The sequence below is a fragment of the Botryllus schlosseri genome, chromosome 5, assembly GCF_051294905.1.
Source record: "Botryllus schlosseri isolate E-star chromosome 5, Bs_hap1, whole genome shotgun sequence".
Classification (NCBI taxonomy): Eukaryota; Metazoa; Chordata; class Ascidiacea; order Stolidobranchia; family Styelidae; genus Botryllus; species Botryllus schlosseri.
Genome location: NC_137240.1, coordinates 7,138,154 through 7,163,794, shown reverse-complemented (window position 1 = coordinate 7,163,794; position 25,641 = coordinate 7,138,154). Strand labels below are relative to the sequence as shown.

At 40.8% G+C, this 25,641-nt stretch overlaps 1 protein-coding gene across 6 annotated transcripts; it reads right to left on the bottom strand.

Annotated features, from left to right (window-relative positions):
* Positions 1–10,662: 10,662 nt before the first annotated feature.
* On the bottom strand, positions 10,663–24,426 carry LOC145438822 (transcription factor Sp9-like). 6 transcript variants are annotated; one of them, XM_080316181.1, is made up of 9 exons: positions 24,227–24,426; positions 13,461–13,569; positions 13,312–13,395; positions 12,651–12,807; positions 12,314–12,557; positions 12,109–12,181; positions 11,894–12,044; positions 11,682–11,836; positions 10,663–11,304 (listed from the first exon to the last, which is right to left on the bottom strand). In XM_080316181.1, the coding sequence occupies exons 1-9, from the start codon at positions 24,227–24,229 to the stop codon at positions 11,132–11,134; spliced, it is 1,149 nt and encodes a 382-aa protein (XP_080172307.1). In that variant the 5' UTR covers positions 24,230–24,426; the 3' UTR covers positions 10,663–11,131. The 6 variants fall into 6 exon arrangements, with proteins under 6 accessions (XP_080172307.1, XP_080172310.1, XP_080172311.1 ...); XM_080316184.1 differs by having other exon boundaries at positions 11,894–11,999; XM_080316185.1 differs by having other exon boundaries at positions 13,461–13,506; positions 24,227–24,425.
* Between the last annotated feature and the right edge of the window lie 1,215 nt (positions 24,427–25,641).

Below are 25,641 nucleotides of genomic sequence, written 5' to 3'. Positions count from 1 at the left end.
GTACAACGGCGCTATCTCGGGGCTTTGCGAGGAATTTTATTCAATTTCTATCGCGTGCCACGGCGCGGATGGATATAAATTGTATGGTTAAAATATTTCTTGAGAATCGGCGCATATTGATTTGTAAAGTAATATAATGCAAGATTGCGATGTATATATTGAGTCTAAAGCCCTTGTCGTGGTTTCGATCGCGGTGCTTTAGCGTGAAAGTATACCTTTGCAATGTATCACATCGTAACTCGTCAAGTATGCAGTTACAATAGTAAGTAGTAAGTACGTAAGTATATGTATGTAAGTACTTTCGCTTTAACACCTGACAAAGCAGCGGCGCTTCGAAAGCTCCTGTAACAAATAAAATTACAACTCTGTAAGTGGACGATAAATAAGGTGTGAAAGTTGCCAAGATCATAATTCAGGTATATGCTATAATTTCTATAGTAATGACTTCAGAACGATTTCGAATAATATTCAAATTGTTTTGTCACATGCGTACCTTATAGTTCTGAAGTCTGCGAATTTTACGTCAAAGCGAAACCAGCTTAACTTGAAAATCTTAATTTGTTCCTATAATGAAGATTTTTAAACATCCCAATCATATTTTATTCTTAATTTTAAGAGGTATATTTAACTAGTTTAGTCGCTGCAAAACATTCCAATTTGAATAGATTTGAAACGAATAAACATATTGGTGATGATATCAATTTCTATGCGTTTGTCACACGAGGCCCAGCATAAAAGCAGAGTTTTGCTTGAAATGAAAATCAATTCGAAACATAGATATTCAAAGCAGTACGCATTTGTGGGCGGTGCTTTTATGATTAATTTAGCAACGATCTACGAAAATAACTAGCTAGCGAACAACATGATTTGTCAATATCAGGATATTAGATGGGCAGGGGCACCTATATATTAATCCCGCGACTATAAATATATTTACTATAGTCGGGGGATTAATTGACATCTACCCGATATCTAAGGAGCTGTTCAGAATTGGTCGACTTTCAAAACGTCGTGGCTTTTAATCCGTTTCCCATGCCTTCTGCCTTAAAAACATATTCTAGCTACTTTTTTTCTGTAACTCATATCCCTTGCGTCTGTGTGCATGTTGAGTTGGAAGAATATCGGCTGAAAATGGGGGATTCCTCTAATATTTGAGTGCCGTGATTTTAGTTACCCTATACTAACATATTATATATGTCAGCGTTTAAGCACAGCTTTCCTGGTTTGAGGTGATGCAAAACCTCACTGTATATATTTTTCCGAGTTCAGGACACCAATTTCATATTGCACACTGCCTGGGAAATCCTCAGACTTACCTAAAACCTAGCATCATTTTGCACGATTCACCGTGTAAAAGAATATGAATGTAAATGCACCATCCAATTGCACAGCGCCACTGTAAATATCTTATTATTTAACGAGACGTAATAATATAATGGGGAATGGATAAGAAACGAAACCGCATCATACTTTGATATTCCCGACTTCGTGCAATCGCAACATGAATGAAAAAACGCAATGGCGCCATATAGAGGACGAGAAATTATTGCACTTTTGAAACGATGCGTGATGAACTTTACTTCCAAGGGTCGCACAGATGTTGTTTAGTGTTCTTAATAGTCTCACCTACAGACCCGTAAATTTTCCCTACAACCTAACTTCACCCGCGGTTCACTTTTATTCTCTCGCAATTTGAAAGTTTATTTTTCCAAATATCTGGTAAAAAGAATGAGATTCTGAAAAGCTTCTGAAAAAGGACCGACGAAGAGAAGAAGAAGACTGTGACATCGGGCACTAGGTCGATGAGACTCTTATCTGTTCATTACATCGCATTGTGTGTGTTGTATATCTCATTGTGCATTGCGTATGTGATGAAAATAATGATGATGAAAATATAACCAAACGATAGATTGATTGATTGATTGAATGAATGGGACTTCGGCCACGAGGTTGTTTGCGCATAACAACGATCGATTGGTTAGCAAGCGGATACTCTCTGTCTCTTCACCATCTGTACTCATGCTCATGGTAGAGGTCTCATGTTAAATCTTATACGTACTTTATAGAACTATGGGCTCACAGCCAGAGGTGGTCAGTAACGAAGTTCTTCTACTTTTTCGAAGTACTCAAGTAGTTTACCTCTACTTCTGGTACACACTTAAGTAGATCTTTTTTCGCTACTTCTACTTCTACTCCGTAATATTTTGTGAACTACTTACTTACTTTTCGCTATTTTCAGTTTGTCAAGTAGAAGTAGTTTAATCCCCGTTAAGAAAGATAGCCTAAGGAATTTCGGGGCTGTTTTCACGTAGTACCAACGTTTAATTTTCATAAAAGTCATGTAATACACAGAATTTTCGCTACGCTTGGCGCACCTACTTGACAAATATGTTTTAACGAAATTCACACCGCATTGTCGCCTGTATCAAATATTTCATCACAGTAAGTACGGCCCTCCATAACGTTTGAAACTATCGTTTCGCGATCTAGCATTTATTACCTATTATACCTGGCAGCCCATGGCGTGTCCTAATCTGAAAAGTGGAATTTGACTTTTTTAAACGCTACTAGACCTGTTTTATCAGACCACCGTTGAAAGTTTCTGGACAAAAGACATGAAATATATTTTCCGCGTTGTAGAAGCAGTATCTGTATTTTTCTTTCAATTACGAGTATTATACGTTGAGCTCCAATTATAGTTTCAGTTCTTTTGTCTGGAGAACGTACATGTTGAAGTACAAAAGCAAGTGTAGCAATGCCTTATATTTTCCGAAAACAAAGCTGTACACTATATGGCATTTTTGATCTGCCATATTTTGAATTAATGTATACTAATCGCGCGAAGTGTTTAAGCCGTATCCGATACAGCTTCTCCGTATTGCTGTTCGACTGAACTAGGGACCTTATTATATGGGGGAGGGCGTAAAGCCATGATATTCTCTAAAACGGGGTGTTCGAGTAAACGAAGGATTAGTAATTAGTATAGCATTTCAACATCAATACTATTATTTACATCCCATGATGCGGATGAATGCTTATTCTGTCCAAAATTGACACCTGCTGGGATGCATCAATATGAATCAAGCTCTCTACACCTTCCGCATATAGGTCAATTTGCAGCTTTTGACAGTGTTGAGCTGCGAAACAGAAAAATAAATTGCACATTTTAAGGCGCAGTATATGATTTCTGTAGTGGATCCATTTGGAATTCTTACGATCGAATATAACAAAACTGGATTTGGTTTGGTAAGCATCCCAATGCTTTACAACTAGATCTCTTCCCCGTAGGCTGTCATTGGTGGGATTGCCTCTACCCACGGAAGTGACTAGATTGTGAGATTTAGTTTGCAATTATGTAGCGAAAATTTTACAGATAATATATTATGTTAGTAGTGATATTAAATAAGTCAAGTTGAGTGTATGAGAAATATATATAATAATATAAAGAGGACGCAAAGGCTAGTAATTTTAATAAGAGAAAGCGAAGGGTAGTAATAATATAAAAAGAACATGACGCAGCCCAAAGCAACTCTACTCTAGCACCTCACGTCATCACGTCACGTCACGTCACCTCTCTGCACATTGACTGCACCTCTCTGCAATTTGCAGCTTATAACAGTCCATGTGAATAAATTACGATCGTTTTCATAACTACTTAGTTACTTGAGTAGATTTAAAGTCAGTTAATTCTACTTCTACTTCAAGTAGTTTTAGGCTGCTTCAGTAAGAAGTACTTCTACTCGTACTTGAGTATATTTTTTTCGTCGCTACTTCAACTTCTACTTGAGTAGCTTTCTTGACTACTTTGACCACCTCTGCCCATTGAAATCGTATATCCTCACTATACCTATACCCAGGGTTGCCATCGACATGGACCAAAAATAAGGACAGTCGAAAAATTAAATTAGCATCAAAAAGCGTTTTTGTACATACTTTGTCTTTATACGAGCGTGGCATATCACATTCCATACTTTTCACCAGAAAAAATCTGCTCCAGCAACTCTCTGTTATTAGAGAGTGCTTCAGAGATCTCGCGACAGCTCAGTTCTAGGTTTACCTTTACTCGGGGCCGAAACAGCAGTTCGTCAGTCCCCCCACCAAAAAAAACACCGTTGGTCTCGACACCTGGGGGATAAACCAAACTTCTTCACCTCGTTAGAGCCGTCAACCAAGATGGAAAAGGCCGTACACCAAGTTTAGAAAAAATCATTTTTGAGCGTATGGAGCAAAAACTCCAGTAACAATGCTTGTAGTCTTGGGACTGGCCGAAGAAAAGTTATTTGCGATGTTGGAATCGGGGAATATTGCTTTGAACAATTGCGATGTGCAATCGTTGGTGAGGAATGAATGCTGGTGTTTGACAGTATGGAATTCCCCGGTACCCTCTGCAGCAGCTGCCTTGTAGTCTGAGGTCGTTGGTGCTGATCGACTTGTGGAGAAATTATTCATCGATTGGCTCAAATTAATCATCATGACACACTTCTTGTGTTTTGGGGTATCAATGTAAGTCGAAGTAGCGGTCTTTCCTATGGCCTCCAGGTTAGTTGCAGATATTGCTATGTGCGAAACACTCGCCCTTCAATCTTCGCTAGATACCTTTGAATTCTCACTCATAATCGCCACGAAAAACGTTTTTACGCCTGTTTATTTAAACTAGTCAGATTTAGCCTTATTTGTAGCTAAAACTATATGCGCAAGTGCAACATAATTTAGAGAAATTTATCAATGATTTATAGCTTTACTACTTTTTGACCAATGTGTCAACTGCACTGCGCCTTTTTTCACTACACGCAATAAATGCTGCTTGAGCTTATTCTACTGTAGACAAACAGCAGTAACCTGACATTGCTGTTTACTGCTAAAATGACGTCCGCTGCGGTAGTTTGGTAACAGCCCAAACTGATGTACCACCACTCACTGGCCTAGCTATCTCACCACTTAGAAGTCAAATCTTGTGGTGTGTACGTCACGAGAGTTCCTTTTATTTATGATGTCATACAATCTCGACGAAAAAGCATCATTTTAGGATATTATGCAGCACAGATACCAGAGGAAAACGATGGAAGTTCTGTAGCGGTTGAAAATAAGACAAAAGAAGGGCGCAAGTCGAAAATAAGGACATTTCTTAGAAATAAGGACAGTTGAGTTTTCTAAGACGTGGCCCTTCAAAATAAGGACAAATCTTAGAAATAAGGACGGTATGGCAACCCTGCCTATACCTCTGAGTCAGCTCGGAATTCGTTTCTAAATATCGTCTACCCAATCGCGCAGGGGGCTAGAATGGTCATCGTTGGTAGTCAAGTAGAAGTAAGGCCTATAAGTAATGTCGTACATTTCTACTCAAGCAGGCGTACAAGGAAAAGTAACAATTCTTAACGAAGTAGGTATTCTAGGTCTAAGTTTGCCTATTGACTGGAAACTGCTATGTGGAAATAGAAATTATTTAGAAACATAACCACTTGAGTAACTAATGCGATTAGGCAGAATCTACTCGATTACCTCTAAAATAGGGGTGGGCAAACTACGGCTCGCTGCCCGCAACACCGATCTGTGCGGCCCGTGAGAGTCTAAAGATTGATAAAATGCGTACTAAAATTCGAATTAATGCAAGGACTTGATTAATCTGTTTCTTAGTATATCTCACCATGTTAATTCTAAGGCAGTGATTCTTCAACTATATTAGGAGGGCGTGAAAGCATCTGAAGGGGGGCGCGAAGCTGATCTCAACTGATTTTTTTCGCTCTTCGTGCGATTTGCATCCAATTCATAGTTATTGCTCTGTATTTAGTCTGAATTTCATATTTAATAATCTCTCATCCACATAGTAGTAACCTTCCATTCCATCAAACTAACCGTTAGGTGTTGTAGGTAGATTCGTTCTCTGTATGGGTAGAATTACGGTATTTATATTTTATCTACACATATAGTGACATGGTTATCATGCTGTCAACATTGTGTATCCTGGAACTGAACCAAAAGTGGAATTAGTAAATCTATGAACAGATCGCTGCTCACAGATTTAAATTTCAATCCTGTTCTAATTAAATAATTAAAATCATGATTTGTTGGTTTTTTGTTTTGTTTTTTTATTCATAATAATAACAACACGAACAAAAGAAAATGGGATGAATGACTACCATGTCAATCAAGGTGATGAAGGATTACGCTTAACCTTCAATAATGTGTTGCTGTGAATCATCATCCAGATAGCTGAAAACGTTCAACATATGCGTTAATGATGGGTCGCCCGAATCATTACTGATCTGTTCTGGTAGCGTGGAAACATGTTCAGTCAAATTGAGACCATCCATAATAGTTGCATCTTCATCTTGATCGATGGAGTGGTTTCTGCCAGGAAACTGGATCGGAGATGAGGGAATCTTTCGAATGCAATAGAGACTCCGGATTGAGCTGCGTTTGTGAGATCCCACCAGTGCCTCGGAAATAGCAGCAACATGTCCCAGACAACTAACTAGCATCCACAGCAAAACGCTAACATATTGATTGACTATCGCTCTTTGCTCTTTTCCCGTCTGTCTGTCAAATAGCTGAACTATACCGGTGCTGGTGACGAGATGCTATCTCCGGTTTATATAACATGCACATGATTGCCCGATAATAAACCACACTCACGCATCTCGTCCGAAAATTTGAAAAAACCAAAATAATCAATAAAATCAAAATGATAAAATTAAAATAAAAAAACAACGAAAAAAAACTTGATTTAAATCACACTAATTTAAATCAGCCTGATTTAAACCAGAAACCTTGACAACCGACTTTCACTATATATAGTTTTGAGAAATTGGTTATTGAGGTCGACCAGCCTATGAAATCTTGCCACTGTTTCGGACGCGTGTACGATATCATCAAAGCAATGTTTGTTTTGTTTTAAATATAACATATATATTATCTCCATGTCCTCACTATCAAATCCCAATATTGCGTTTTGGTTTATAGTGCGGCTCGCGAATGGCTTCAGATGTTGAATGCGGCCCGCGAGCTCAAAAGTTTGCCCACCCCTGCTCTTAAAAGTAGAAGTACTTTGTTACTGACCAACTCTGCTCAATCGATATTTTTTATCTATTACTCTAATCACCCCATCAGTTACTGCATATACCGCATAACGCAATACGGGCTGCTTGTGGAACTACATTTGTCGGCACATGGAATGGTCGCAGCAACAGGATAAGAAACAAGACGAGTGACTCATCATGACCACGATTCCTATTTTGTAATATTGCTCAGAACATATTGTACCAATATTATGCTTACTAATAGGGAGCTTGACATAGGATGCGTGGCCAACAACAACGATAATACGTAACATATAGGCTGAATCTTCCTAATCAAACCAGCAGTGCCGCAGCGTCAAAATCGCGACACGTCCTCTTATTTGCAACAGATACAACTTTGTGTGATTTTTCAGTGGATATGAATTGTCCCTCTCTAATGTTTACTCTGAAGACATAAGGATGTGGAAATTGTACACTATAGTTTTATTCGAGACTCCAGAGAATTGATATTTCAAAAACTGACGATTCCGAACATTGTCCACTAGATGGCGATAATACCCCACTCGGCTTAGAGATGGGTGGATTCCCAAATTTCTGGATCCGAATCTATCCGGATCCGGATGGCATTTGGAAATTCGGAGTCCGAAAAAATCCGGCTGGTGAAGGTCCAGTTCGGAATCCGAAAAAATCCTGCCGTAACAATGCTAATTAATCATATTGCATCAAAAAAATCCGACTAAAACCCGACAGTCACCACAGATTCGAAATCCGGATCCAGTCCGGCCAGGTAAAAAATCAATGAAATCCTGCTCCGGCTCCGGCTTCTGAACCGGACTGTGGCTATCTCTGTCGGCTACTGGCTACGATATTGTTGGTCACGGTCCACCCCATCACGGAATAGCAAATAAAATACCCGTATAATTAATTCTCCTTACCTACACTTCACATTTATGGTAGTCGGCACATAGATTTACGAATATTCTATTGTTCCCGACATATAGTTGCATGGGCTGGATAACATGCGAGAGCAGCAAAGGTGATGAGTACCATTAAGAGCTCGATCTGCGTTGCGTGCAGATTCAGTATGATCCCCCATTGCAGCATATCCTAGTAGGTGTAGCACGGGCGTGATTGAATATTGAAAATCGAAGTCGTTATTGTAACCTCTATGCCGGTGGTTCATAACTGATGTTCCATGGATCACCATGGGTTCCATGAGGCAGTCTCGTGGTTTCCCTGGAGGTCATGACACACACTATACTTATGCATATGGTTCGTGGCGATACGCCCGTCTTGGCCATTATTGGTTGCAGGTAATCAGGCCCAATCACAAGTAAAATTATGTTCCGTTGTGGTGTTACTAGGGCTTCATTTAAAACAAACGGCGTTTTAAAACACGTTGTTTAAAACTTTGTTTCAAACAAAGGCCTTTTTTTAATTGTAAAATTATGCCATAATTGTGTAAATAATTTCCAGAAAACATGTTGTATGAGCCTACAGACACGGACAATTACCACCCGATATATTAGAGCCGACGTTTATCGATACGGGATGGTTGGAACCCTAAAAATGGTCGGTTTAACAGCAGTAGTACATATATTTCATCAAAGAGGCTATATTTACCCTATATATTCAATTGTCAATGTCAATCCACTATGACGTCATAATTGAATATTCGTGACGTCATGGCTCTAGAAAGAAAAACAGCAAAAAAACACATTAAAAAAACATGTTTTAAACAAGTGACTTGTTTTAAACATGTGTTCTAAACTGATTTTTGTTTTAAATGCAACCCTAGGTGTCACGCCGTCTGCATAGTGGCGTACGCAATGGAGGTAGATATTCAAACCAACAACCCCTTCTTTTGAACACCAATTCTATCTACAATGTTTATAAGCGCATTTGCAATTAATCAATTAGTAATTGGTATCACGCTGTTGTCTTGCAACTAGAACAATACGTTGACATTTGACAAGGTGAAGCCTTGCATTTTTGAAAGAGAGCAGCGAAAGTTAACAAATTAACAATAGATGTTCATTATACTACGGTTTCGTTTTCTGTGAAAATTACAATTTGATTTTAATTCTTTTTACAATTTGATTTTAATTCTTTTTACACTATCATTGCTCATGCACACTTGCACACAATGTGTAGTATAGCATGTGTAGTATAGTAGTAGTAGTATAGTATGTGTAGTTAGATCTGTATCGTGTTATCGTGGTAGATTTTAGTTTTTATGGCTCGGGCGCGAACGCTTGCAATGCAGATTGGCGTAGTGTTCCGCGTATCATGGTCAACTGCTGCTCTTATACCGATTCCAGTCCATCCTGCTCTTATGCCGATTCCAGTCCAACGAGCTATCGGGTATATATGACAAAGGAAGGTGAAATCGTCTGTTCTGTGGCCGAACTTACAACTAAGACGCACTACAATGCGTGCAGGCTGATAAAGAGATGGTCAGCCTTGGATTCCACCAATCTGGAACCGGTTCAGATCATCACGATTTCCGCATTCTCGGTGGAATAGCCAAATTTGATGCTGTCAAGTTCCAATCGGCCTTTTGTACAATCCCGACCGCGTACCATATAATTTGAATCTAATAATTTATTCACATGCACATCACGATAAGCCCCCCAACTTTCCCGGAAAGTCTCGTAAACGTCAATGCCGATAAATTCTCGCCAACAACAAAGAGAATGTCGATTACGTTGACGGATCAATTTATAATCCCCTAGAAATTCGAATTGATTGGGCATTTCCACGCCATTACATATCGGTTACTTCAAAGCCAAGACATATACATTTAACTAACCAAGACATACATCAATAGTCGCACTTTTGCGTATTGTACCTGCCCCGCAGAGAATTCAAGGGCGAGCTTTTCCGACAAGATTTTTAGTGTTGGTGTACTGGAGTCCGCGGAAATTACTAATTCATCGCCCGGCAGTTGCGACGTTATCACCATTGTACGGAGTTGCGATCTACGATCCCCGGATAACAAGCAGAGAAGCTGTTTAATAATTCAGGCGCAATTTGTTGTATTTGTACCTTGTTATCGCCGCTACGCCCGTATTCCAATCTACCTGGATATACCAACATCGAAGTCGGAATACGATATTTGTCTTGACACGACTGCCTTATCCCACTGTCGTCTTTAAATCCGAATGGAAAATTGGGAAAATTACTCCACTGAAGACGATTTAGATCACGGGGAAAACGCAGCAAAACCGACGCTTACCCAGAATGCCATCGTCGTTCCCGCTAAGACACGTCCGTGTAAAACCAAAGTGCGCCCGCTTAACTCAAGCTTGTACACCTTGCTTATGAAATACACTGATGACCATTCGCTCAATAATCCCATATTTAATCATTATTACAATCTAATGTCAACAGCGCGCAGCATTTACCAATTACTTAAACATGACCTGGAGCGATCAATCTCAATTCGTATCCTTAATTCGCGAACCTTGCGCTCTAATGCTGTAGAGCGTAGTTTGGACTTATGGATCGACTTTGCATCAGGTGCGGTGTACGCAAATCTTCGCAATTATTTAGCCGTGCTTAACGCAAAGAGGGTTAAACAAGGATATTGCGCGACTAATCCGGTAGACTTACAAGCGCTAACGTCCCCGCCATATACTCGACGTTACAATCCCACCGTTCAAGTTTATTCCAAAATTTGACTTTCACTGTATGTTGACTTGTACGAACGCACAGATTTCGGAGTAACAAATCGAACGGAAAATAACGGAATAAGATAAAACAGATAGTCCCGCATCGCAACGACATCAAATCAATGCTTCATGACTGTTAAAACATTAAAACATCACTCGCCTTCAGCTCGCGAAAACGCGCCGAGATACCGGCGTGGGATCACATCACGTACCGAATATACTCGTAGATTTTTCGCGACACCATACACAAAATAATCAATATTCCCACGTAGCACAGAACCGAGTACCGTAGTATCCGCGATTGACGTAACGCAGCGCCCAACTCCGACACGTCTAATCACACGGACTGGCGTTGAGTCGCTCCGAAATCATCCACATTCTGAAACGCGACCTTTTGAGAAATACAGATCTCAGCGACCAGCCGCTCTCGGATGAAAGTTATCATTTCGGTTGCAGCCCTTCGCCGATGCTGCCGTTCTGAGTCGGTTCCACTTTAACACGGTTCCCTTTCGGAGTCGGCTCCGGTGTTGTGGTGTGCGACTTCACGTGTTTGCTCAAGTGGTCACTTCTTTGAAATCGTTTGTTGCACACCGGGCATGCAAACCGCTTTTCTCCTAAGAAAACAAGCGATTTAAAATCCCACTGCATGATACATCCGTCTTACGCTCATCTTGGCCGAGACGAAGCCGTTAATTAATTTAGTTCAGGTGTCTGTCCGACAAGAGAAAATATATTCCGAGTCGCAACGATCGGACGAGGTTTTGTTACCGCGATTCCGCGGTTATACGGTCCGATCGAATTGAAAAATGCCACAATTTTTTATTAATAACGTGAGAATGAGACTTTAACTCATTTCACACGCTGATTGCCGCTCGTCGAGCATCTCCCATTTTGTTTTTTCGCCGCTCAAATCGGCTAATTATCCAATTTTGTCATCAAGCGCGATATAACCTTTTTAATCGGTACAATATTTGCGATAGAGCGCGTATACCTGTGTGCCATCGCAAGTGGGCCTTCAAATGCGATGTTTTGTTGTAGACCTTGCCGCATCCCGGTATGTGGCAGCTGTGAACTTTGGGTTTGAAATTTGCCGCCGCCGGGCCGAGACGCTCGATTTCCTGGCAGTTCGGACATTCACAAATCGATCTGAAACGCGACACCATGGTCACGACAGTGAAACGCGAAAATAACATAACAATTTACCTCCCAGAGTATCTTCTAGTGTTCCGTGTGGGTGCAGGTATCGAGGGCGGCGATATCATAGACGGGAGCTGTGCGGTTGAATCGTTGTACATGGTCCCGGCGGCCCCTGACAGTACAGGCTTGAAAGTTTCATACACCGCCGGATGTTGGGCTAAAAGCCAAGTTGCCGCATATGCTATGCAATTTCTCTAACCAAAATGAAAACACCGACAAACCTGCAGATAGATGATTTCCTAGTGTTGTCAGCTGGCTTGCGGGAAACGAATAATCGGTTGAGTAATTTGCTATCTGAAAATGCGTACGTTACGCGTTAGCTTGATAGGAATACGCGTTAGCGTAATTGGAATACACTAAAACCTGCGGGTGTGTTGGATATTATCCTATCTCGCACACGATTCTCAACGACAAAGATTTGCCAACCTGGTTGTGATGATGTTGAAAGCTATGCTGCATTTCGAGCCATGTGTTTCCATGAAGAGCGGCTTCCCAGTGATTAGCGGCCGGATAAACCGCCGTCGACGCGACAAAGTTCGGAGTTGTCGAAGGAAGCGAATACGTTCCAGTGGTAGCGTTTGCGAGCGTCCCGACTGGCGAATCTCGGCTGCATTGTTGCTTGTGCCAGTTCTCGTAAGGTTTGTCGCCACCCGCCGCACCGTTGTATACACTGAAATGTAGACAAGCGACATTAGCAACTGACTATTCGAAAACCGTTCAGTAAGCCGCCAAGTCGCTCGCCAAGTCTGTAACTAAATTATACCTTGCTGAAAGCAAACGCGCTGACGAGTATGTCGCTGCGGGAGGAGTTGTTGAGTGTGATGAGTTTGGAAACACCATAGCGGGCGATGATGTGGACGAAGACGCTTGATACGGCGAAGAGCCGGTAGAGCACGACTCATCTTCCGGAGAAGCGGACTCTGTAATCACAGAGAAAACAAGTCAAAAAACATGGTATAAGGTACAAGGAATCTTCAGTCGTGTCCACTATCGCACACATTCCCGTAACACATAAACACATATCTTGAAATATTATGTGATGAATCCTCACTAATAATGTGACAAGGTGTGCTGCAATTAACGTAGGATTGTCAGACGATATCCATGCTTCGCAATTAGCACATATATTGTACATTACGACACATTTACGCATCACGCACATTTACACATAAACACGCCGTGATATAGATGGGATCACAAATACTATGATCAAGTATGCTGCAATAGTTTTGTAAAGATATTTAGGAATATCAAAAGCGCACAGTATACCTACACATTTTCTGCGTGGACTAAATCGTAGCCAACATTTAAATAAACAAACATCACGTCAGAGTATTCCAAGTGAAATTCAACTATTATATAGTATTCGTGCACGCGCATTCTTTCTACGCTCAAATCCCATTAAATTTTAACTTTAAACTTACCGGAGTTGAATGTTGGTGGCTTGTGCTGCATCCTGGTCATGAACGCTGTTGCATGGCGGTGCGTAATCAGAGGAGCACTGACCCCTTGCGTAAAATGAGAAATATCATAAACCTCACCCTTTCACAAAGCTGCAACAATTTTAACCTACCAATATAATAGTCTCCCAAGACACTTGCGCTTCCCGGAGCGGACGACTGCAAAATAGAGGCGGTTGGAGCACTCATGATTACTTTTTCTTTACCACTTAACGCCTGTATCTATGTGAAGTACCTTAGTTGAATTTACCTCGGCGGTTTTACTACACGACTGTATTATTCTGAAACGGGTGACAAAGACAACACCACATTCATATAGGGTTTATCCGTTATAAGACGATTATAGCATATCATCATATTCGCGGAAACACGATGAGCACTGCGCGCTTCGCAACGCCGAAACCTGTTGGACTCTTACCGAAAACGTCTTACACACTACACACCATTTCTTACACCTGCACCGCATCGATAGCCTTATACTTCAATTTGGTTGTTACTCCGAGCCCGAACTCGTTGCACCGCCTTCGCGCTGGCCGCGGCTTGAAATCTAAATCACCAGTTACCTAAACGGCATAAGTAGTAATCTCCCTTGACATGAACGCTTCGCTACATTTATTCTCGTCCCTATTTTTTCTCGACATGTTATTATCTCACATGCTCACACGGATCGTTCAAGGCTAATCGCGCGTTGTTGTATCGCAATCTTGCGTCGATCATTACTGTTTCTGTGCTGTCGGCACTGCGTTCGGGCGTCCAACCCAGTTATCTTCATCGACAGCCGATAGAAAATGATACCGTAGTGGTTTTCCAATCAATGAAGGCATTCTAAGCACATGCTTATTATACCATTGCTCCGTTATGATCTGCAATACCTGACGTACACTTTTCGGCATAATACGCACTTCGTCGACTGGATTGAGAGGCGTAATCGCCTCTAAATAAAGCGAGGATGCATCTTCCACGATATCGAGACTAATGCCAGCCATTTTATTTCGGAAGGTCAATAATGTCGCTAAACACGATGATAACCCACACTCCTCCATTGAGTTTACCGTTATTAAGGAGTTAGGAATTTCCGTGCGGACATACCGAGATGTCAATAATAACAGTTCCCATGTCCTTTGTCAAGTAGAGGAATTCTGCACTTCTTTAGAAGGCGTGTACACTCTTCGTGGTCAAGGCTCCCGTTCACATATCGAACTATGTAGTCTGAGGTATGAGACACTATACTCATTATGATTCTTCACATATCATGTTGCTGCAGAGCATTCTGCATAAATGTTGCGACGTTTTGACAAGATGAAACCACAACTGCAATGAGAACTAATTATTTTGACTCGTATCCAATTTCATGTCACTCCGATGACTCGATGATATCGCGAGTTCTAGATATTACCAAGTAAGATGAGTCAATTGTCGACCAATAGACAGAATATGAAAATTTCAAGTTCATGTAAAATTCCCGCTGTCAGACTAGCCAACGGGTCAATTTGTTTTGTTCGAGGATTGTTGCGGTCGACAGCTAGCATCACAACGGTATTGACTAATAATTGCCGTACGAACAAGCCGCTATAATTGCAATCTTGATGGGATAAACTAAATCATCCACTCTGGCTACATGAGCCAGGCGCCACGGTTTTAACAAGAAGTCTCCATTCCGCTGGGTATATTGGAAAGAGCGTATTGCTACAGTCGTACGGATATGTAAACTTGTTAAGACTGGTGGAGCACATCGCTGGCAGGTGTTTTATTAAAGTGCAGATCCTTTAATATGGGCCCCGGCAATCCGGCAGTAATCCAGCGCTATTGACGTGAGGACTTTTCTCACCGCGCGGTTTATAGTACTCCGGACCTCGCTCTCCCCCATGAACATCTTTACGTAATTTCAATTTCATAATTCACGGTTACTTTGGTACGATACAGAGTTATACAGACCGCGAGAACTCTTCGCGCACGCAATAATACATTTTTCCAATTTGCGTGTCAGTTCAACGTCTACGAAATTTGTCCGATTGATATAATATCGCCGCACAGTAAGACCCGTGTCTTTGGGTGGGTACGAAAGGCTTAGCGTGTCACCCAAAGACATTGTGTATAGAAGTCGCATACCTTCCGGACAATATCTGAAACGCTAACGGGTAAAGCTTCGTGACTGTGGACAAGGTTTATTTTATGCGCGTATTTTACATCCTGCGGGAATATAATGCGTTCAAAAGAAAGAGAACCCGCGACAACGCTGATCCGATACGGCTTGGCCGAGAAATCATGCATGGATTCTGTCCATAAAAACGCAAGTCATATAATCGAGATGGATAAATTATCTTGGTGAACATTGCATACGCGGACGAATATTCAGAACCAACCAGGACTCCTTCTGAAACAGATTACCTGGATGCAAAACAGATTACGTCTAGTGGTAAATAGAAGCGGGATTCAGTTTTTCTAGAGTTGTACGGCGTTAATTCGAACGTAAACGTTCCGGGACGGAACAAAAGCCGATGGGCATCACGCTAATCATTTGCGATCTCATGCACAAAGGTCCTTAATGGTCGCGAAAAGAAGTAATTAGCTTGATGAAAGGCTATATGAGAGTCAATGTCTAGTATTTATGAGAAATAGCCAAGTTATTCCTGAGCATCTGTGTTGGCATAAAAGAAAATTGTCCAGTCTTTTATGATCGAGTTATGCTTTAATTGCCGGTTTGTATACTTCGCCGTAATATGCGTAATCGCTCCATCCATTAAAATGGCGCTTGAACAAAATGGTTCACGGAACCTGCATGAAAACGATACCGGTGACGATGCGAAGAACCGGCGTAAGTTTTTCTAGTCAGCGCCGGGATTTTTACCGAAATACATTTTACAGGTGCATGTACGAATGTGCCAGACATTAACCTCCATAAGCCAGGTGAATTACAATTTATCAATTGGTATAGAGCGGGAACCTTGCACATCGTTGCGATGCTAGTAAGTTATGTCCAATCATCGACTTGTACCTCAGCGACTGAATGATGAATAAAAAATCAAAACAAACAACGAAATGTTACACGCTGATATGCTTTACCACCGTTACTTTCCAACATCCATTTTATCGTTGTCGGAGAGAGTAGTAATACATATTATATTGGACCCGTCGAGTCGGGGATGTACTTTCACAGCAGATATATAGATTGGACTCTATAGTTTCCCAGTGATTTGTCCGGGCACTATGTGGCGATGTTAACAGGTTGAGAACGCCGTCGGCATAGTCATTATAAAATCTCTATTAAAAGTACATGTTCGGTATCGATATATTGTCACCGTGTCCTCGTACTGCCCTATCTCAGTGTACTCTTTTCGAACTCTCAGCAGTCGATCTTGATTTGAATATGTTTCAATATACATCTCGAAGGTATTATGGACATTTCGAGTATAGGAACGTTAGTGGAGTGGAATATAATACGTAGGCTACGTACAGTACAGCTTTACGAAAAGGCGGGCAAAAGTTATAGTTCTAAAATCCCTAGTTTCAAAATTTTATATTTTGACGATCATTATCCATTTTAACGGTTCATTACCCGACAACAAGACGAATTGAAAATTACGGAAGGTATTTGTATCATTTAATAAATTCCAACCGCAAATCATCGCGGTTTCGATTCCATCACAATATCAAGCCTTTCGGACACAACTGAAAGTGACGGCAATTTTCAAATAATCGATTTCATGAACAGCCCTGCTATGAATAGGAACGTAGGATGGAAATAAACGGAAGATAATGCCATTGCAATAAAAAAAACGATGCTCCGCAGTAGGTCACAACAGAAATAAAAGGATCATAACGGCCACCTTCCAGGGTGTAAGACGAATGAGTAATGTTGCTTAGTCAAGTTCAAACCGAGGGCAGATGTTGCTTTGAACAATGTATTCCATTCGAAAACAGTATAATAACGACAATCAATATACAACGCGACTTGAAATAAGCCAACCGCAACGTTGCAAGCGGAGCAATTTCGTGGCAAACCGAAAAGGACCGTCGGTTCGATCCACCACTCAAGGAATTTCAATTGAGTTATGTCGTTTCACCTAAAGCCATCAATTAAGAAATTTAGCTGTAATTTAGCAAGCAACTTTAATCTGTTGTAACTTTCCCACACTCCCGATGTTAACCCGTCCGCGTCCACAGCTGTATTCCGTTCCCCGGTCGGCCTCGACCTTATGTCTAATGAGCGAAAGAATGGAGTAAAATATGTATATATACTTTGATGATGGAGATAGGTCTAACTTTGTTCTTGACCATGCCTTGCATCCGGATTACCTTATGATAATTGCAGGGTCTCGTCAAGTGCTTTGCATCGGCCGTGTAGGCTGCAGGCAAAATACTAAGGAAGGAAAATGCGGTACAAAGAAATAGTCACCGAAACAGCCTCGCCGCGCAAGCCAGGCCTAAAGCACTGGCACTCTGGCAGCCTTGCATGAATTCTCTACTCGTGCGACCTCGCCAATTAACCCAAGCAATCGCAATTACTCTTTTCATTAGACGAGTGGCATCAAATTGTTTCTAATGGTGCCTACACGGTATCGGCCGCGCGAGGGTCGCGTATTTTAAGTGCACCGCCGAGGAACAGGTAATATTAGTAACATAACGAGCAGCGCATTTTCGACGTCCTTGTTCCGCTGACGTCCGGTAGCAATTAATTGCTTTGCTGACATCGAATTATTTTTCTCGTTAGCGTTGTTTTCTTTCAAGGCCGCGCATGACTTGCGAACATGACATTAAACCGTAGAAGGTCAGGTACGCCCGTTGACCGCAAGCATATCGCGACGCAGTGCAGCAGTTAAATATTTCGCTTGATGCTTGCAATCGAACATCAGTGACATCACGCTTTTGAATAAATACCGGGAATTTGAATTCTGCGATTGGATAGGGAGGCAATAGACGTGAAGTCTTTTCGTTGGTGAGAGTTTGCATTGAATCACGGAATTGGACCTATAACTTAATAATGAATACCACCGGGGCACCGATACCACATTGTCAACATCACGCGAATTGTCGCTTTTAACACCACAGAAAGTTAATTTAATATAAACGATTCAAACTTTCTCCGATCCTACTGGATAGACTTTTGAATCGGCTATAAATCAGGATCGAATTTGGGGAGAAATCCCGCCCATTCATATTCAGTATGGTTCTCAACCTGTGGACCGCGCACCACTGGTGTTACAGGAGTCATTTCAAACAATACGCAGTAAATGAATTTCTTCACGCAAAATTACAGTTTTCACAAATCGTTAACGAATTTTCTAATGCAAGAAATGTCTTTATCGAATGCATATAGCTAAATAATTTATGCGTCATTCGACCGAGTTGCACCCGTCTAGATCAACTTGAAGAAAAAACAATTGCAACCATCACAATCTTGCCTTTGTTAGTGTGTGCTATTCATAATCAGGGGCGGATTTGCTCGTGGACCGCATTTGATTCGAGATTTTCGGGCTGGCTTATGTGCTAATCCCTCCATGTTAATAATCCTATATACATTTGGAATGAACTGGAGTTTTTCGTTAATTCGTTGGTACGAAACAAAATCATAGAACATCGGTGGTTACCCGGTAAGGTTGAGAACCATTTCTCTATTCTTTTACGGTTACCACTAGGGTTGTATTTAAAAAAAAATCAAATTAAAAAAAACATGTTTAAAACAAGGCCCTAATTTGAAACATGATTTTTATTGTTTTTCAGGTTTTTTCAAGTCATGACGTCATGAATATTCAATTGTGACGTCATAGGGGATTGACATTGGCAATTGAAAATATAAGGTAAAAATAGCTCCTTTGACGAATTGTATGTACTATTGCTGTTGAACCGACTATTTTGAGGGTTGCAACCATCCCATGTCGATATACGTCGGCTAAATCGGGTGGTACTTGACCGTAGGCTCATACAGCATGTTTTTTGTAAAGTATTTACACAATTATGGCATAATTTTACAACTTGAGAAAAAACACATTTCTTTAAGAATGTTTTTTTAATTCACTGTTCAAAACATAAACATGTTTTAAACGAAGTGTTTTAAAACATTGTTTGTTTTAAATGGAACCCTAGTTACCACACAATATTCACACCTACGTGCTAGATCGGGTTATGTATCGTTAGGGTTGCATTCAAAACAAATGGTTGTTTAAAACACTTTTTAAACAGCGTTTTAAACAAAGGCTTTTTTAAAAAAATTGTGAATTTCAAGTTGTTTAATTATGCCATAATTTCAAAAAAACATGTTGTATGAGCATACGGACGACGATCACCACCCAATATAATCGACTTATACGATGGGATGGTTGGAACCCTTTTAATAGTCGGTTCAACAGCTATAGATATAGATCCATTGGTACGGAATGAACGTTCTGATGATTACCGCCGACCGTAAAAATGCTTTAAGACGATGTAGTCCTGGTTACATATTTTTTGGTCTGTAGACAGGGGTTGGAAGCCTACTTTTCAAAAGGAGCTGTATTCATCCGATATTTTCAATTGAGAATATCAATCCATTACGACGTCACAATTTAATATGGGTGACGTGGCCTAGAAAAAAACATGTTTTAAACAAAGGCCATTGTTTTGAACATGTTTTGTTTCAAATTGATTTTTGTTTCAACCAATCCAATGTATCGTAACCAGAAAATTGCGAAACTACATACGTCCTGCCTAATAGCTTAAATGCGCTATTTTCAAATCACATGCGCCTCTGATTGCGTCTAAATTTACACGCGTAAATGCTTTTCGATATACTTTGCCAACAGGCATCAATTGAACGACATGGCAGATGTCCGGGGTATTTTTTCCTCAAGGATTTTTAATACTGAACCAGACGCGTTCAATTTTCAATTCGTCTTTAGTACTATATACGCACCGACAATTATAGCCAAGTTTAAAGCCCGGTATAATGTCCGGTTACAGCTAGATATCAAACATGCTACCTACGATGTTTAGATATATGACGAACAATTCCAATAATTGAACTGTATGATCAAGTGTCACACCCAGGAAACATGCAATCATTATTAATCCCCATAACTTATGCAGGTTCAGCCGATTTATAAAAATAATACTCTGAATTTGCAACCATGTAACAAGTGTTAGTGTGTAATTTTACTAAAATAAGTGCTTGTTGACGTCACTAGGTATAGAGTAGAGACATAACCTATCTAATTTACCTACAGAATTAATAACATTGCATTCGGGACCATCGCTTATTGCATAGCATAATGTATCAACTCTAAGACTTTTCATGTGGCCCTCCAGTTACTAACCAAAGTTGCTAACGAATCGAATCGGTATTTTTCAAACATTTTTTCTCTCATCCAAATTAATTACATCCTACCAAATCTTCAACACATTTTCATCAACTACATCTTACCAAACCCGGAACACATTTTCATTCACAGGTCAGTAGAGCCATCAGCTTGTTTTTGAGCAAACTTATATATTCCACGATTTATTCTTTCATTTCATACATCAGTTTCTGGCTATATGGTCCCGCAGGCTGGATAAGTAGCGCTGCTCCGACATGGTTCATCACTTCGTACTGACGCACACACACGTCGATATATAATTAATAATACACAATACATAATTAACCGTACTGAATCCGAATCACGCCGAGTCGGCCAGCAATAAGTATGCCGAGATCTAGCATGACGATATAGCTCATTCCACGCACGGGTATACGTTGCAAGAAAATGGCGGTTCAGTGGGGCGCATGCGACTTCAGTGTTGGTGAAAGAGTCGCAATACGGTAGCGGTGAATTGGAATTATTGTCGATGTCGAGTGTGAATGGTCATACAGTCACAATTATTACTAGCTTAAAAGACTAATGATAGGCCTTTACTCGCTCGAAACACCCCAATATAGTATTTTAATCATTTTCGAAGGTATCGGATGCAGTGTTGGGATGACTCGAGTCGTGACTTGATTCGAGACAGACTCGAGTCACCTTTTTCGAATGACTTGGCTTGACTTGACTCGAGTCACTTTGCTAAAATGACTTTACTTGACTTGACTTGGCGTGACAGAATGTGGATGACTCGTGACTCCGAGCAAAATTCACGAGTCAATTTCAAGTCATCAAGTAATCGGTGGCGATGAACATCACTGTAACATGCATTTATTCTCGAAATGCTGGTGTAAACCGTGAGAGAGACCAATCATTCAACGATCGCGAGTTTTACTGCATGAACCTCCATTGTTCTCCCACAAATAAATTGACTGCAAACGAAGTCATCGAAGTTTACAGCTTGCGTTGTCGTAACCTAGTAGAGTGAAGTAATTTAATAGCAAAATGTATACTTCTGTTCTCTGTTCTTACCTTAACCAAACCTCTTGATTTATTCAAATCGAGTTCGAATATAGTTTATATAGTTCCCAACCATTGGAGCAGGCTCGAATCGTATCATATCAATTTGTAAATGGGTAACGTATTGCATCTCATCAACTCGTTTCTCTATTCTCTATTCTCTATTTCGGCTGGTAACTATAAATTACTTACGTAGTTTAGCAGTTCTACGTATATGTGAGCGATACAGCGCCTTCTTGCGTGTATATTCAACTCTATATTCGTTAATCGGTTCAAAATCAATGTCCATTCAATCTGTATTTCAGACAGCTAGCAAAACGTAATAACGTTATCATGCCTCATACTTCGAAAAAACAATTCGACTTGAATTGTGACTTGACTCGTGACTTGACTTGACTCGACTTGACTATAGAGTCACCTCCAAATATCGAGTGACGTGACTTGACTCGAGTCACCTTCGAAAATCGATTGACCTGACTTGACTCGGGTCAAAATGTGCAGTGACTCGAAATGACTCGTGACTCGAAGTTAGTGACTTACCTAGGCTTACCATACGTCCTCTTTTAAGAGGATTTGTCCTCTTTTTTGACTTTTTTGAAAGTGTCGTCGGAGGACGCACTTCTGTCTTCTTTTTTGAAAATTTAGGTTAGATTTAGAGCAAATTGCGAGTGATATGCGGAAAATTAGCACAGAAGTGAAGCTCCGGCGGGTATTACGGAGAGAAAACGGTGAATTTAGCTCTGAGCGAAATGATGACTTTTTTTTTTAGTCATCCACCTGGCAATGTGGAGAAAAAACGGTATTTTGAGCTCTGAGCGGAATAGATAACCTTTTTTTTCAACCGATCACAAAGTGGGAAAAATTCACCGGTTTCTGAGAATTATTCTCCGGTTTTGCAAGTCTGGAATTTCTGAAAAAGTGTCCTCTTTTTAGATTTCCAAAATATGGTAAGCCTATACCCCAACACTGATCGGATGCGGGATTACACGGTGCAAGTCATTAGCAGGTTTTCAATCGAATAAGTGAATTTTACGATAAAGTGATTTGAAACTGCTTATATATATACCGATACAGTGATACACATATAGCTATGGGATATGCAGCTACCTACATTTCAACATACTTTTGGCTAATATCTCCCAAAGTACTGTATAGTCAGGAATAATCAAACGCGTGCAAACGATGTAACTCCTAAGACTTAAACAATCTGACACAAGAGACACTTTGACTTTACCATGCCGATACAACTCCCAACTCAACATCAACCCTTACAATCCCTAACCCGAAATCTAACCCTAACCCAACCTTCAGCATGACTTTAATCGACAATCCGACATGCATTAGTGCCGTAGGCTATATGCTAATATGTCCGCAGACCATTTTCACCGTACGCAACCATCCTTCGCGAGGGACGTACTGGGCCGCATGCTGATATGTCCGTGAACTATTTTCATCGTACGCACAACGCATCCATCGTTGGCGACGGACGAGCTGGGCCGCATGCTATAGGTCCGCGAACCATTTTCATCGTACTCAACCACCGTTCGCGAGGGACGAACTGGGATAATTCCAATCTGAATTACATCTACAACGTGTTACATGAAGAGTTTCGACAGTTGATTTACTGACATTAATCCATGCTATTTGAGGGATATTTCGTTGCTTCACGCTGCAAAATTCATGAATTTTGTATATTTTGACGACAACATATTCGGGAAGTCACTACACAATGTGTCGTCTCGACGTCTCCTAAATTATACACGTTCTACTGAATTATTTCTCCGAGGAAGCCTACGGTGATTGCTTATGCCCTTTTTGTGGATAAATGAATGTTCTACCGATATTCGCTGCAGACGACACGCACCCAGCCCATGAGACAATCAATTCGCTGGACGATACGAGTTCATTTCGATAACGGTTATTACTTCACCAGATCGCGTCTATATCTCGATTCGAGCTGATATACCCCTTTGCATACCCTTATTGTACCCTCTATTGGAAATTGACTGGACATCTGCAGCGAAGGATTACTGCTGAGGCAGTCGCAGCACGAATTTTATAACCAATTTCTAACCTGCGTAAGCGAAGACGTGTGTCGCGTAGTCGCGTCGAATGCAAAATTCCTATCTTCGCATCATGTATGTTTCTATATTTGCTCAAGGGCCGGCCAAGTGGTACGTTCATAGAATTACGTCAAACCACCACCAAAGACACCGAGAATTGTGAAACAAATGTAACGACAACCACAACGCTTAGATAGTCACGTATACCTATATATATATTGCAACATCATGCCGCTGTCAGTAATATCTGAATTTTGTTTTAGTGACAGCAAATTCCTTTTAATTGCCTTTGAAATGTCCGCGAACTGGTTAGTACCATGCCCTTGAACTTTGCAAGATAAGTGGCAAGGAATTACAAGCTACTTTTTGCGTCTAATTACTCTGGTGATATGTACACTTGTACAGTACATAGTACATGCGGACGGAGAACTACGCATAAACACCATATCATCGTACGCTGTAGCAATTGTAATGTTATCTTACCATCGATTTGATGAATGTAGATGTAGATGTCAGTATAAGAGTCCACGAAAGGTTGTAGTGTCTCCTGTCGCACAGCCTCGCTTATATAGTAGGCCTATTAGACAGGATGCAGCAGAACTTCTCTATGCTCGTTCCCCGAATCAAACCAACCGACTTCTGCAGGACAGCAATGCACCATGACGTGAGGTCTTACGCTGGAATAAATTGCTAAGTACGGTGGACCGAATTCAGTTCATGTCGGCAAATCATTATTATTTGCGGAATGCAAGATTAGGCACCGTCGGTTAGTTGTCATTTACACACTCGATGGTGAAAACGGAAGATAAGCTCATGGAAAGCGTCGAAAAACCTGTGCACCCATGAACAGTAGCATTTGGCGTCTAATTTCATTGGATTGCCGTGAAGTTGTTTACCCCGTATGTGGCGTTGCGCCTGAAGATTAATACGAAACATCAACAAGACACCGAGTCTGTCAGAGTTCAAGTTCAATTGTGTTCTCTACTTCCCTCTTGTGAGCGGGAGAACGAGTTGCCTTCTTGCCTAAGTCTATAATCGGAAGCAGTGACGCGCAGTCAGGGGAGGCAAGTGAAACAGTGCCTCGCCCGTAGTCATGATTAGTAAAAGAAAATTGTGACACCTACAACGACTATAACACCAATATAATTATGTGTAGTTTTCCATCGATACTCATGAATGACTTGACTAATTTTGAATGCAAACCATTCAAAATAGAGCACGAAAGGAGAGGTGAAGCACTGGTGATTCACAGACTCACCAAGCCTCACCTGTGATAGCGCAATCACCATAACCGATCAAAATTTGCAATAACTGGTATTAGTCGAATGCTATTGTCAAACTGATTGCGAAAATCTAAATATTAATAGCGTCAGAAGCAGAACACCAGCAGAACAACATCAAAATCGCCAATGAATTTGAAATCCGGCACTGTTGCGTACAATGGCAGCGCAGCGAAACAATGACCAGGTGAGGCACACACCAGTGATGAGCGGATAGTGCTTTTCGAGACTCCTAATCCCTCCGACAACTTTAGTGTCTGAGGAAAACTCCCTCCGACACCGAAGAGCTCAATCCCAGACTCCGAGATACTCCGATGAATCTCGTCAAGTATCCGAAACATAATTAACTACAGACAATGCTCAACGAAAATGCCTTGCTAGATCATTAGGTTGAGATAGCTCGTGGCCAATCATATCATTTTAACCATAGTATATCATTAGAGTTGCAAGCATGGTACACTTGGTAATGTGTTTTACTAAATGAATGTGATAATACGGTTGACCTTATAGTATTGTCTACTCTCAAGTCCGCAATTGCTACGCAGATGGCTGATTTTTATGCATTTGGCAATCATTTTTGCATGTTACCCGTCATATTACAACTTAGCAAGGTGTCAA